The sequence below is a fragment of the Helicoverpa zea genome, chromosome 11, assembly GCF_022581195.2.
Source record: "Helicoverpa zea isolate HzStark_Cry1AcR chromosome 11, ilHelZeax1.1, whole genome shotgun sequence".
NCBI lineage: Eukaryota > Metazoa > Arthropoda > Insecta > Lepidoptera > Noctuidae > Helicoverpa > Helicoverpa zea.
In genome coordinates, this window is record NC_061462.1 from 382,722 (window position 1) to 397,861 (window position 15,140).

The 15,140-nt window shown below is 34.6% G+C and overlaps 1 protein-coding gene across 1 annotated transcript in view; it reads right to left on the reverse strand.

Moving 5' to 3' along the window:
• Positions 1-376: 376 nt before the first annotated feature.
• The window catches only part of LOC124634601 (neuropeptide SIFamide receptor), a 130,079-nt gene continuing 115,315 nt past the window's right edge, over positions 377-15,140 (reverse strand). The window contains exon 3 of the mRNA XM_047170242.1: positions 377-1,778. Within this exon, the coding sequence (XP_047026198.1) occupies positions 1,010-1,778 (769 nt within the window). The 3' untranslated portion in view covers positions 377-1,009. The remainder of the gene's footprint in view (positions 1,779-15,140) is intronic.

Genomic DNA, 15,140 nt, shown 5'->3' on the forward strand with positions numbered 1-15,140 from the left:
CTTTGAAAAGTAATTCATAGACTGTGATGATTTCAAAAATATTAATACTATTAAATAAAACATGTCCAAGTCAAAAATCCACAACTTCAACAAGTTTTAAAGAACAAGTCGCACTCATTACGAGCCATATAACAAGAGTATTGCTGTTGCAATAACTACTATATTCATAACTCTATTAATTAGCGCATTTCCTAAATTCTCTAATAAATGACAAATAAAAATATAATTAAGAAAAAATATCTGCATATTTAATTATATTGTTTCATAAAACAGGAAAGTAGAAACACTTTTGAGTAAATAATAACAGACAAAAGAAAGTCATCAGTTTAGAATTTCGAAAGCTTATTCTACGAAATATAATTTTTGTACTGTCAGTAGTGTGTTTTATTTGGGCATATAATATTATAATGTATTTTTATATTTTAATAATTTTTTTTGTAAAAATCCTCGATAGTTTAGACGTATAAATATAACATCAAAAGAGATATGGGATCATTCAATTAAGGAAACACTAAAAGTAATAACTGTTTCGTACACAAAAACAAGGCTCGATATTTGTACTGGATTAAATTATTAACAGAAATATATACTTACTCAAAAATGTTCAATAAAAGATACAAAAACAAAATTATAAAATCGTTTTCATTTACATTTTTGTGCTCGATGTGCGTTTCCTCCGTACGCTCCTAATATTATTACAATCAGTGTAAAAATAAAATCTCCTTAAAACATGTTAACCGACTTACGTATAAAAGTTACAAGTTATTACTACTAGCATTAATAAAAACACTGATTATGTTCACTTAACTACTCTATGTGAGTTTGAAGGTCATTAAACTGTTCTCGCACAAGACAACACCAAACTGTTTGAAATAAAAACGTATAATAGAAAATGTCGTATTGTGTCGATATGCAGAGACGCGCCGCCCCGGCCGCTCGCGACCCGGCGCGCGACGCAAGCCGACCATGGCTCTAGTTCAGAATCCAAAGCAGCACCAGCGCCCACCCCTTACACCCCCGTGTGGTTGAAGATGAACGACACCGCATTCTTGTCGACGGGAGGAGATCGCCGAGTGATCGACGGATGGTTATTATTATTGTAATGCCAAGATTTTCTCGTCGACGTGCTCGATGACTGCAGAGCAATGGTCTCATAATACCGCAGCCTTCCACAGCACTTCCTACTCTTGATGATAGCAACGAAGCCCTTCCTGTACTTCTTGTTGAAGAACGCGTACAGAATGGGATTTATGCAGGAGTTGGATGCACCGAGCCATTGGGCCAGAGGTGTGACAACTGGGAACATTTCTTCCTCCCATTTTTGGATTGGTCCTCCGAGTTTGATTCTGGCGAAGATCAAGTAAAGTGGGAACCAGGACAGGACAAATAGTATGACGACAGCGACCAACATTTTGACGACTTTAACTTTGGATTTTTGTTGCATTCTTTCCATTTGGGCGTCTTGTGTGTCGGTGGGGATGGATCTTCTCCAGACCTTGATCCAGATGAGGATGTAGCACATGGTGATAAGAACCATGGGGAGAATGTAGCAGAAGATGAGATTGCCAATGACGAAGTAGAGGACTTCGCTGATGGGGTTTGGCCAGACGTCCAGGCAGAGGCGGACGTTCGGGTTGTCATCGAAGACCACGACCAGGTCGAAGAAGAACACCCATGGAGTGGTGACGCTGATGGCGAAGATCCAGATGAACACGATCATCATCCTCGCGCGGCGCTTGGTGATCTGGCACTTCAACGGCCACCAAATGGCCAAAAATCTGTAACAAAGAAAACAGACGATCAGACACTTATGATAATTCTCTCACGAAGTTAGTCACATAACATTCTGATTAGCATTTTAAATTTATTCATTCGTTATTTAACGCTTAAACATTTAAAGATCGATAAACAAATAATGTAAATCAAAAAACGATTCGGTTCATCAATCAGAATTTGAATGTACCGTTTCGTAAAATTGTGTTCGGGATATTATAAATTGCATATCAAATAAATAATCGCCTATCAATAAATACTCATCATTTATATTCTTTTTTACATCAAATAACTTACTTCACTACAAATAAACTAAATGTTTAACAAAACTCAAACTGCAGATAATTCGAAATTATACATCAATATGACATTACTTTTTTCCTTATAATGCAATACAGTTAAATTTATTCTTGTACAAAAATACTACATACAAGCATAAAATACTGACTGCACAGCAAATTTTACATATTTCATAGCAAAATAACTATCCCAGTCGCATATTAACCAGTAAGTACAACAAAACCTGTTCATCATATTTGTCTTAATTTTCAAGAAGCCATGCTCGGCAAATTTAATGATTATTATAACAAAAAATCCTGTCACATTGCATTATTTCTAAAAGCAGAACAAATTAACTGAAAAATTGAAGCTAGTAACGAAAACAAATCGCTGCAAAACCGACTCCACGTAGTCTTGTTTGCCCTACCCCTAGAGTGCAATTCAAAACCGCGTAGGCGCGGAGGGGCGAGGCGGCCTGCGAGCTGAGGCGCAGGTAGTTTTAACGCTCGCCGACGCGGCTGAGGCTGGCCGGCTCTGCCGGCCAGTAAGCCGAAGCTGCGGTGGTGAGCGGAAAAACCATCTGCGACGATAAGCTCGCATGGGACCGCCGGAGCCCCGCAGCGCCGGAGCCGTGACAGAAGCCATGTTTGCTGCATGTTGCATGCTTACTTCCATGTTGCATGCCTGCTTACATGCTGCATGCATGCTTACATGCTGTATGCCTGCTTGCATGCTTCAGGCTTGTTTGCACGCTTCTTACAGGAAAATAAAAATTCCAAAACTATGGCAAAAGATGATTCTGACTATAAACATTCTGAAGTATGATAGTTCTGCCTTTTAATGACTACTTATATGAAATGTATGCCAAAAGGAAGACAATGACTAAAAATGCACCTGCCCTATTTTTTTTAAGAACTATTTATATGTGCAAGCATATCATCGGACTTTCGATCCGACTCAAGTACGTGGCGCCACCTTCAGAAGGTAAAAATGTGCCTATTGGGCAAAAAAGGAAGCGTGGACGCTTATTAATAATTCAATAAATTACAATTTTGTATTTAATTTTATATTTTTTTGCTGATCTTATTATGTGGTAATTAATAAATAATAAGATGACTGTGACTAATAAAATGCTGTTTTATTCAGAAAAACTGCTGTAAATAATATAAAAATAGAAGCTATATTTAAAAGAAAAAGAATTAACATGTATAATGTGCATTAAGATTGTTAGCTGTGCATTGATGAAAAAGCTTTTGCTTTAGGAAAAATCGCTGTACGCTGCGAAAATAAATTGTAGTGTGTTTAGCGATATTTTGAGTTGAATATTTTGCTGTGCAATCAGTAATTTTGATGGGAATTTGGAATTTTATTGCATAGAAAAAGGATATTATTTGATTTGCGTTTAAATACTACCCATTGTGTTCTATTAATTTGAATATTTTGCTCTAAGAGTAATTTATGTCAATATTGTTGCTGATAAATCTGAAGATCGATTTTTCATAAAAATGTACACATTGCATTAAACATTTAAGAAGACAGCACCAGAAATAGGGCTATGTATTCTCATCATATCTTTTTAAAGTAAAACCTAGTAAACAATGACATTAATATGAACCTAAAAACTATAGTTCTGTGTATACCTAGTTATAACTAACCACAAGTACCTAGAAGTAACTCATCATTGCACCGACCCCATAAACCCAGCTACACATAATTAATCTGAGATTTTCCCATCCCTAGCGGAACATTTTATCGACAAGCTAGGGCCGTCGCGCGGAAGATGTAGACCCAGCCGAGTGTAACGCAGTTAGGCGTCTGATAGATTAATTGGCTTCAGGATAAAAACAAGGGAAAAACTGGCTGGATTATGGTAATTGACTTTCCTAGATTTTAGTAATGTTATTTACTTTTGGTAGATTGAATATAGCTTATATTACAGAAACGGTGAGGTTTTGGCATTTTTTTAAGGATATAGAGTGTATTTTCTGAATACTTAATTAATAATCTGTAATTTTATGAGTTGCATGGAGAAATAATTGGTCCTTCGGTTTCATATTTCACATTTTGACCTTTTTCACATGCCAGTATTCACTACCACAGTACATTAGAAATTCAGAAGTATAGATACGATTATTGCATGTTATATGGTAGGAAGATAAATCTACTACACACTTATTTCAAATTAGAAATAAAGTAGCTAACTAGCTACCTATAATAATTCATTATAAGGTCATCATCTAAAACAAACAACGATCATACACAGTGACCTCGGTAACATATACCTACCCGAATAATTGACAGTTATGACCTCAAAATCAAAACGATTTACTAATAGGAAATTTTGAAACTCGGAAATAACAAGATGATGTAACATTAGGAGAAGTTTGCAACACAAAACAGGTTAGATAAAGTGTCATAAACATATAAAGGTTAATTTCATAGAACAGGTGCCTACCTAGTTCCTACTACCTGGTAACTTACTATAGATGTTTTATTAAAATGGGTAAGCCATAGTAGTGTGCGTAAATGTATCTTCATGCACATTGTCTTTTGAATAGGAAGGCTCAAGTCTCAAGAGCGCTCAGCAGTGATTGAGTCGCCCAGTCATACCAAGACAATGAGCATAATAAATATTTACACCTACAAAAATAGCTCATCTCGTGAGATAAAATATCTATAACATCATCATCCTCCGAGCCTTTTCCCAATCATGTTGGGGTCGGCTTCCAGTCTAACCGGATTCAGCTGAGTACCAGTGCTTTACAAGAAGCCACTGAATATCTATAACATAATAATTAAAATCATTAAAAAAAAATACTTGTTGCCAATCTTACGGGCTTCTAACGTAAAGACTATCAAAGAGTTACAAATTAAAATTATACCCAACAGCTAATAGATTTTCAAGATATGGCAAAGTTTTAAAATGTACGATACGGGGTAAGACCAAGCGTAGTGTCCCTACAAATCTCTCTAAATATAAATTATGCTGAAGGTAGGCCTGGGTTTGCGGTACAGGGTTGTTGTAGATTAGATCTAAATGTCTTACAGGCAGTTTAATTTCACGCCCAATCACCGACGCCGATTAAATAACTGATCAAAATTAACCAATATTATACGGTATGCAGAGCTAGAGATAGGCGTCGTCCTAATTGGGAGCGATCGCACGATGGCGCGATGCGTTTTTCATTTCACGATCTCACTATCTCACTTGCGAGGTTCAAATAGGACACTCTGATGAAATCTGTATGTTTGAACTCATCGAACGAAGAGAACGCATCGTGTCATCGTACAATCGCTGTCAATTAGGACGACGTCTTAGATGAAAAACGCATCGCGCCATCGCACGATCGCTCCCAATTAGGACGACGCCATAGACTTATGCCTAAATTAGCTGTTCCCCGTAGTTTTACCTGCATCCCAAGGGAACATCTTTCCGCACCCAGATAAAAAGTAGTTAGGTATATACTTTCTCAGGCTCTAGACTATATGTGAAGTTTTGGCGTGACCGGACATGGCAGACAAACAGAAAGATTTATTTTCGCCTTTTTGATTTAAGTAAAGATAGGAGCTATTCCATTCAAGAAACAATACAATAGGTATCATAAAATGGGAAAGTTTATATTCCAGAATTCTTTACTACTCGATCGTCCAAGAACAAATAAAAAGTAACTCTAATCGTATTATAGTCTAAGAGCTCAACTCAACTTTTCTACTGACAGTCTAATGTAAACTTTTTGTGCCAAAAATAGTTTTAGCATTCACTTCTTATCAAAGTGTTACCTTTCTAAAAATATTCATAGATTAGCTCTCTGTGATGTGATTAAGAATTCAACCTCGTTTGAACCAATAGACGGTTAACGAGATAGTTAAAGTAATTTAATTGTTTTATTCCTATTTTTGAACTAGGTAACTACTACTATTTTCTTTGTTATTATCCTAGAAATGGAAAAAATAATAATAAATACCTACTATAAAAATATGAACATAAAATTGCATGGATATTACAACATCACTTTTGACGGTAATTATGAGATCAATGTTTGTACTCTTGCGCATGTTTAACGACAAAAGCTCTTTATTTTTTGTGCGCAAACATGTACTTAACATTGAAACAAAATCATTACCGACTTGTCACAAGTATGAATTAAACTTGTACGTCAAAATCACATCGACCGACCAAATGACTTTCTTTGACAGTTGATCCCCTTGGGCACTTATTACGTTCTACTTATGTCAATTTCAAACTCTTATGCTTACGACATAAAGTTCAAATTGCCTTGTCTTAAGATTTATTCCTCAGGCCATTTAATAATTTAGCTAGATAAATAATAGAATAAAATGCTAATGAGTGGTAGTTCAAATTGTGTGCGAAATGATTTGTGGATTTAACTCTGTATAAATAATTATTAAATCGGTTAGGTTTATTGGTTTTATATTTATAGTGGTATCTTTGCTTTATATAATGTAGCTTCAAGCACTTGACTTGATTGCTGAAATATTATAGTTATAGGCTTTAACAGATTGTTCTCGTTTTAAATATAACTATGAATTATAGAGTTGTTATAGATATACCTACATAAATATTTAAACTAGAACACACAACAAAGTAATTAGTAGTGAAATTGAGTTTTAGTAGACAGGTATGATACAACATTGACATAGTCATTCAAACAAAAATGATGTACTATTTAAGGTGACTGACCAATTAAGGTTTTCTTTATTCATAGTATTATTGATTAGTTAGGCATGCCTCAAAAATTAAACAAATTTGATTATGATCAAATAAGAAGTGGTAAGATTTACAAGAAATAATATACCTAAGTAGTTACAGCTTCCTAATCTATACCACGTTTTAAGATATATTCTCATGAAAAATATCCATCAAAATAATCTAATGAGCTGTCTAGCACAGACCGAAGAATTCAAATTTTTTAGATCTTACATTTTCATAAACTTATTTTTCTGTTTCAGAACTAGAAACTTTGCATAAAATATTGTAATGATTTGGACAGTTGACTGTTTTTTAGATATTATTTGGGAAATAAACAAATATTCCGACCTCTGGAGGATTGAAGTACTTGAGAAAAAGTAAAAAATGCATTCTTTGAGTGATATTTTCTTAAAACTGTGGATATATTTTTCTTTTCCTTTTTTGAGACCTTTCACCATTACAGTTAGGTATAATTTGTGTTATTTATAGGTACCTATGAATATTAATATTTTTTCGTTCCTCGTAGTTGTAATTGGTTTAATGCAAGTATGGCGTGTCTTATTGAAGAAACAGGTCGAAAAGTAAATTACACTAAATGAACATAATGACACCTCGATTCATTTCGATTCCAAAATCGCCACAAATCAACTAACCGGACTCGATCCTCAATTGTGCAAGTATCGGAAAAGGAGATGGCCAAATTTTCATAGAAAAAAAACCCAGAATCGACAGCAATGAAATGGTTACCAATAGGTTCTTTATGATAGACCTTTGATGGTGCCAAAAAATCCAGACTGAAATCCATGGGGTATAGGAGCTATTTCATATTATCGCAAAAATAGATTATGTTGAATATATGTTGATTTTAAAGATTATTAACATCAAGGGACATAAAAAAGCAAAGTAAACTAACATTATATAAGCCACTAGTAATAACCCCATAGTTTCAGAGTTGGCCTGGTGATTAAAAGGTCTTGTATTTAACCACTCCAGATACGATTAAGCACCGACCTTACCTACTTGGAGAGGTTTCGCAGTTCCATGCAACCTTCACAACTGGCTATGAAATGTTTTTGGAGAAATTGTCTTTGAAAATCGCGCCATGTGACATTGTCAAATATGACAAATGACTTAGCAATGTAAAACGGTCCAATCACGAGTCTGCATTCAACTTCTAACGAACATCAAACAGTAAAAGTAAACTTTTTTGTGAACTAAAATCTTGATCGAAAAAACGTTATAAAAAGAGAACCCCATGGTTTTTAGATGATTTGAAATACTTTTTAAAATCCACAAATTATACTGAATCCAATCATACATATGAAGTTCCTGTCGACTCTGGGTGTTTTTTTGGCCATCTCCTTTCCCCAAATATTCTCACTTGCAACACTGATAATAATGAATAATGAACTGCGTACGCGCATTGTAATCCTCTCATTGACATTTGGGCTCCACAATTTAGGTTACTCTTCACCGTGATGGCCTTTTATCGAATGTACGAGAGAAATTTATAATTTCGACATAAAGCCTGATATGTAGATACATGTGTGACATCTTGAATCGTAAAAATAACGCGATTTGTAGTCCAAGAGTCGGAGTCACTGAAACTGAATTACTTTAGTACAGCGTAGTAGGTAGTGTAACTTTTATTTAAACTTTGAAGTAACAATAACGCTGAAAATCCAGTACTCTTTATGTTTAAACTACAATGTCTTGCGATTTAGCACAATAATTAAATATATCTTCGTAGACCTTAAATAATTTACAATTCAAGCCATGTTTTGAGTTAGAAAAGCCATGGCAAACATTTGTCTAGCATATAATGAGCAATGAGAGTGTTGCGTTGGGTGAGAACTTGTCTAGGATTCACACTGCAGAGCACCGTATTGTGAGCAAGTCATAAACGTATTGAATCCACTATTGTTACATAAAAATATTACGTATGATTCAAGATTAAACAATAGTCTACATATTCTGTCTCCTAAACTACATTACTTTATGACGCTATAATAATTTACCGATAACTTTGTTGTATTTTTGCATAAACATTACGAAAGCGAACTCGTTGCAGTCAATAAATCACGGATGTACAATCATGTAAATTAGCAGCTCTCGGGCTCCCCGACTACATTGCTTAACTTTTTCATTTACCTAACGATGTACTTACTTAATAATGGATTTTACTGTAAATTCTTGATTTATTTTTTTATGGAAATAGTAAGAATGGAAGAAGCCTCTCATTGTTTTAAGTGATTAATTAAAGTTTAATGCACCTTTCATGTTTTAATTGTATTCCGAAGTCTTGTCCATCGGATTTTTGAAATTCTTAAGTGCTACCAAGATACAGTAGTATAAAAACATTTATGCAATTATTTTCCTTAAAGACAAAAAGTGCTTTTCATTCAGAACTGATGATGTTGTATTATTATTTATGAGTTACATTTAAAATTCATTCCAAATAGCTTTGCAATTTTGACGTTTGCCATTTTACGCTTCACGCATGCGCAAAAGCATTTCTTTCTTACTTTCTGCATAGTAGCCAACTTTGGACAAGTAAAGGTTCTCAACATCATATGTACGAACAAATGCACAAGGAGTCAAAATAGGCAACTTAAGAATTATTTGATTCGGACTGTACTCTGTTAATCAACGGCCTAGCCTCTTAATTAAACTTGTGTTCAGTCCTCTCTTACAGAAGCAATGTTGATTAGCATTCAAATCGATCCAGTTTAATTGCTAGAGTAAACACAGCGTAAAGAGATTACACGCAGCGACAATCACAGAGTGCTCTTGATTAGATCACCAATTAGTCTATTAGGGCTAGAACATAGCGAAGTACTATAAGTGTGGTATGATTTATACATATATTATGCTGTCGAGAAATAAGGGAGTATAAAAAACTATATGCAAACGTTTCGTTGGCTGTCTTTGTGTCAATTTTGGGTAAGTTTATAGGTCTTCTTGACCAACTCCTCCGAGCCTTTTTCCCAATCTATGTTGGGGTCGGCTTCCAGTCTAACCGGATGTAGCTGAGTACCAGTGCTTTACAAGGAGCGACTGCCCTGCCTGACCTCCTCAACCCAGTTACCCAGGCAACCCAATACCCCTTGGTTAGACGGTTGGTAGTCTTCTTGACCAACTGTTATATTAAAATAACAATTATGTGGCAAATGGAGATGTAAAATTACTACCTAGGTAGGTAGATTTTGATTTGAATATTAACTGAGCAGGAAGATGATGATGATTAACTGACTAAAGTTGCTGTCTGTATTCATTATGGAATGAACGCCAGCTAGGAATCTTTTTCAATTAATTTCTTATCTAAATTATATGTATGTACACAATATGCAATATTTGTTTCAATTTATTTTTTTCATTAATTGCCACACGTAATTCAGTGGCTTAAAATCGACCTCTTTGAACATTAAGCTGACACGCAACTTTACGAAACATTTTCCTTATTATGTTAATATTATTAATGTCTCGCAGTTTATATAAATAAATCAATATAATTACTTTAAAAACTGTTAATTTGCCATCACTGCTTATCGCTTAAAAACAGCATATTTGGCGCGTTCGATCTGTCAAAATTGGCGCCATTACAAATATGGCCGCTGTGACGACATTGACATAAAAATGTTTACATTACATAATTATAGTGTATGAAGTACAAACTTAATACTGCACATTGCTTTTGCACATTAGCATTCTACTGCTCACGATATAAGGTCGACATTCCATTGATTATAACTTTTTCAATGGTAGAGTTTTGTTGGTAATATTGACAGGATTGATATACTTTCCCATAGCAAGATTGAGTTCGGTAAGGCTGTGATTATGTTGTTGCTACTAGTTTAATGATATGCATAACATGTACGCATGAGCAATTACAACTATTAAGAGTATATCACAAATTACGGTGGTCACGAACACATAGACAGACATGTAGAACGCACCTTTTACATATTTTTATGTATAGTTTATGGTCAAGACGTAGACATTTTAATAATTCACGAAAACAAGTTATATTAGAAATTATATCTTGAAATTATTTGCTATAATATGCAGATCTCATATGGCTCCTGAAATACATGTTTTATATGCAATATTACCATTTTACGTCCATGGCAAGGAACCTATAAAGTTTCTAAATAGCATTCGACCTTTTATGGTGTCTGGCGAAATGAGGCGTGGTAACCATTGTACTTTACAATGTAGCTGAGACTTGGGTAATAAATCTGCAATCATTAATGGAAGGTTTTTTGTTCTGTTTGTTTGATCATGTCAAAACAAAAGTTATTGAAAAAAAATGAACTTTTGCACCCCCTACAAATGTCGTATATTCGAGTATTACGGAAATATTTTTCGTATTGTGAAGGTTTTCGTTATGTCTAATAAAATCCCATGATAATATTTAATAAAGCAGATGGCACCTCCTGAACACGTCGCTGCTGGATGAAACCGCGTGACGAAACTAGTAATTTTATAACTTTTTCATAAACAATCTTTTAAATCTTAAAAACCTTTTAATGATATCAGACAAGCGAGTGCCAAATTAATTATACGGCAATAATGTTCCACGATGAATGGCTTATTGATACAAACTTTATTTCGCTGCTGAGTTCGGCAAAATGATTCTTATTTTTATAGTGATAAGGGTGAAGAAGACTGTACAGTTAACTATGTAAATTAAAACTGTTCAGTTTAAGTGGCTACATAAATAAGTTAGTAAGTACTTATAGCTACTATGCGGTAGGTGAAGTGCAGTGGCCCTTAATGCACTTTAATGCATTAATTCTGAATTATTATGGGACCTTATGTTTTGGCAGACTGTTCCATCCTTTATACTTCATGCCAAAATTAGTAATTCTATTTGTACATGTCATGTTGCTTCTGTATAGCCTTTTTCTAATGAGATGATGGACCCATCCTCAGACTGGCCGCGGTAAGCGCAGGTTAAACAAACCTCTTTACTACACCTCTCTTAGACTGAACTATATTCCCATAAAATTGTGTAATAGCGACCAATAGTTCACCCTTCTAAGGGCCAATTTCTCCGTAAATTTTTTTTTTTTTCCCTTTATTTAACGTTAAAACAAATGTGTACAATATTAAGTTAAGAAAGCATTGAAAAACCACTCGGGTTTTAAAATAATGCTTAAATACATACACACATCAATACCTAAGTTAAAGATAACAATACAATAGGTGTTCTAATGCTAACAGAACTGAAGTACATAAATACTAACTTAAAAACTTATTAAGTACAATTATTAGGTAACTACAGAATTGGGTAAATCATTTTGTGATCATATTTTTGATAAAAAGTAGGACTTTAGTTTTATTTTAATGTTTTTAATGGTTAATTCTTCGCGTAACTTTGAGGGTAAATCGTTAATTAGTCTAGCAACAATGTAAGCGTCCGTCCTTTCGCCGTAAACATTATTAGCGCGGCTAATCTGCAACCGATTCCGTGCTACCGCTCGTGTGTAAATAGGATGTTGTATTTTTTTCTGTAGTTTGGATTCAAAGAAAAGTTTTTTTAGTAATAAGTATTGAAATTGAGTGTGGACAGGTAAAATTTTACAATATTTAAAAAGTTCACTATGATTGTCATAATATTGATTTCGAACATTTTTGGGGACAATATTTTTTAATATTCTTACTTGTAGGTCATAAATTTTATTTAGGTATGTATGATAGGTTCGACCATAAGTACATAATCCATATCTAATGTAGGATTCCGCTAAGGAGGAGTAAAGTAAAAGTTTCATTTTGAACGGAATTCTATTTTTAAGAATAAAAATATTTGCCAAAAATTGCCTTAACTTATTGCAGACGTATTCTATATGGCAGTTCCAATTAAATTTGCTGTCTATGTTTAGGCCGAGATATGTTTGGGAATCAACTATTTCTATTTTGGGACAACTGCAGGTGTAGGGATCAAATGAGTGGAGACAACTATGACTGTGGGCTGCAACTCCCTTAATGGCCACATTTTTAATGTATGGGGATTTTATGTGAACTAATTTGGTTTTAGATGAATTCACTACAAGACCTGCGTCATGACACCATTTTAAAAGAGCGTTGAAATCTGATTGCAACAGATTACACGCTTTGTTTGGATCTTCATCAACAGCTAGTAAGCACGTGTCATCAGCAAATTGGTAACATGAGCAGTTGGTTATGCAATTGCTCATGTCATTTACGTATGACAGAAAGTATAATGGTCCCAAAACAGAGCCTTGGGCGGTGCCCTCGGTTGCAATTATCTCTTCACTATATGTTTCGTTTATCTTGACCTTAAATTTTCTATTCTGGAAGTAACTTTTGCACCATTTAAGAAGATTCCCTCGTATACCACAGTCATTCATCTTAAAAGTCATTTGATTGTGCTGCAAAGTATCAAACGCGCGGGAGAAGTCAATAAATAAAGCAAACACTTGTTTTTTCCTATCTAGGTGCATGTTAACTTCATTAGCAAATTTAATTAAGAGGTCTTCAGTGCCCTTTCCTGGTTGAAAGCCAAATTGGTTGGAGCTAATTACTCCGTGTTTATCATAAAATGTATGTATTTGCTCACAGACATACCTCTCCACTATTTTATCTATAGTAGATAGCAAAGTGATCGGGCGATAATTTAAGTAGTCATCCCTTCGTCCTTTCTTGTATATCGGTCTAACACACCCTACCTTTAGGTCGTCCGGATAAAAGCCATTTTGTATACTACTGTTAATAAGGTCTGCAATCGCTTCTGCTACATCTTTCCCCACATTCTTAATATCTGAGACTTTGATATTGTCAAGCCCGGGAGCTTTTCTGGGATTTAGTTTTTTTTATTATTTTAAGAACTTTTTCGCCAGTAGCTTTTTGAAAGTAAATACTAGCATCAACCGGTTTACAATATTGATTTGGGTCTAATATTTTTTTATTGCAATTTGGTATTATATCTTTTATGACTTTATCAAATCCCGTAGCAAAGTTTTCGGCGATATCTTTGATGGATAGTCCGAATTTGTTAAACGCTTTAAGAATCGCTGCATCAACTGACGATGTCACTCGTCCTAACATTTGATTGACAATTTGGTATACTTTTTTCAAGTTTTTAAAGTTTGATTTTATTTCATTTGTATAATATTTATTCCTCTTAAATTCTAATACTTTATGTAACTTATTTCGGGTTTTATTATATTCTAATCTTAGTTTTGTGTCATTTGGATTTCGTCTCCAACAGCCAAATAATGTATCGCGCTTTTTGCTTAATTGGATAATGTTGTCGTCAATCCACGGCATCGCAAAACGTTCCGTTTTATTATTTTTGTTGTTCTTTTTCTTTGTATAAGAGGTAGCAGATTGATGAGCGTTCTGAAAAGACTGACGGATAAAATTAAATATGTCTGTGGGACAACGCATTTTGGTAGTTTGTGACCATTTAACTTTCTTAAGTTCCGTATCGAGTTTTTTATAGTCGATAACTTTAACAGAATCACCCTGCATACTACAAGGCGCTGCGTCTTCGATACAAGCGAGGACGATAGCTCGGTGGTCAGCCAGTACAATGTCTAACGCTGCGGTGTACGGATCTAATGTGGGGAGACGAGCGAAGATATGGTCAATACAAGATTTTGTGATTAAGTTTAGTTTTTTCTCGATCCTAGTATATTCAGAAATACCACACATCAATCCGTGCCCGCTAAGTGTTTGCAAAAAAGATTCCGTATGTGATGTATTTATTTTCAGATCAATGTTTGTGTCCCCGATAAGAAAAAAGTTTCGTTTTGAGTTATATGTAGAAATGAGTTTACCCAACTCTTTAACAAAAATATGTTTATTGGATTTTGGAGGCCGGTACACTGCACACACAACTACGTCCTGGTCATTGTGAAGTTTTAATATGCCGGTAATGTTCTCGAATGTTTTTGATGGTTTCGTTAAGACGGTGAATTTGAGGTGATTTTTAATGTAAACAATAATGCCTCCGCCGCGTTGTTTGGCACGTAGTTGTGGGTACGTGGTATAGCCAGGCAAGTTATAAAGTTGCACTATTTTATCGGATATTCCGGCTTCCGTGATTACAATAACATCCAGTGGGAAGGTACAATTATGAATTACCAGTTGCAATGCCGAGAAATTTTTTACCATTGATCGTATATTGATATGTAAACATGAGATACTTATGTGGCAATTATTAGGTAATAGTTTTAAGAACGTGTCTGTCGTTGTACAATTAGTGATTTCATTAATATGGTTAGACATTTTAGATATATTATGCAGTGATAAAAAGTAAATTTAGAAGTACCTACTACAAACGTTTATTGAGGTTCGATGTCGTCATTTAGCTTTTGTAGGCGATTAATGTCTTCGGTGTATCGTATAT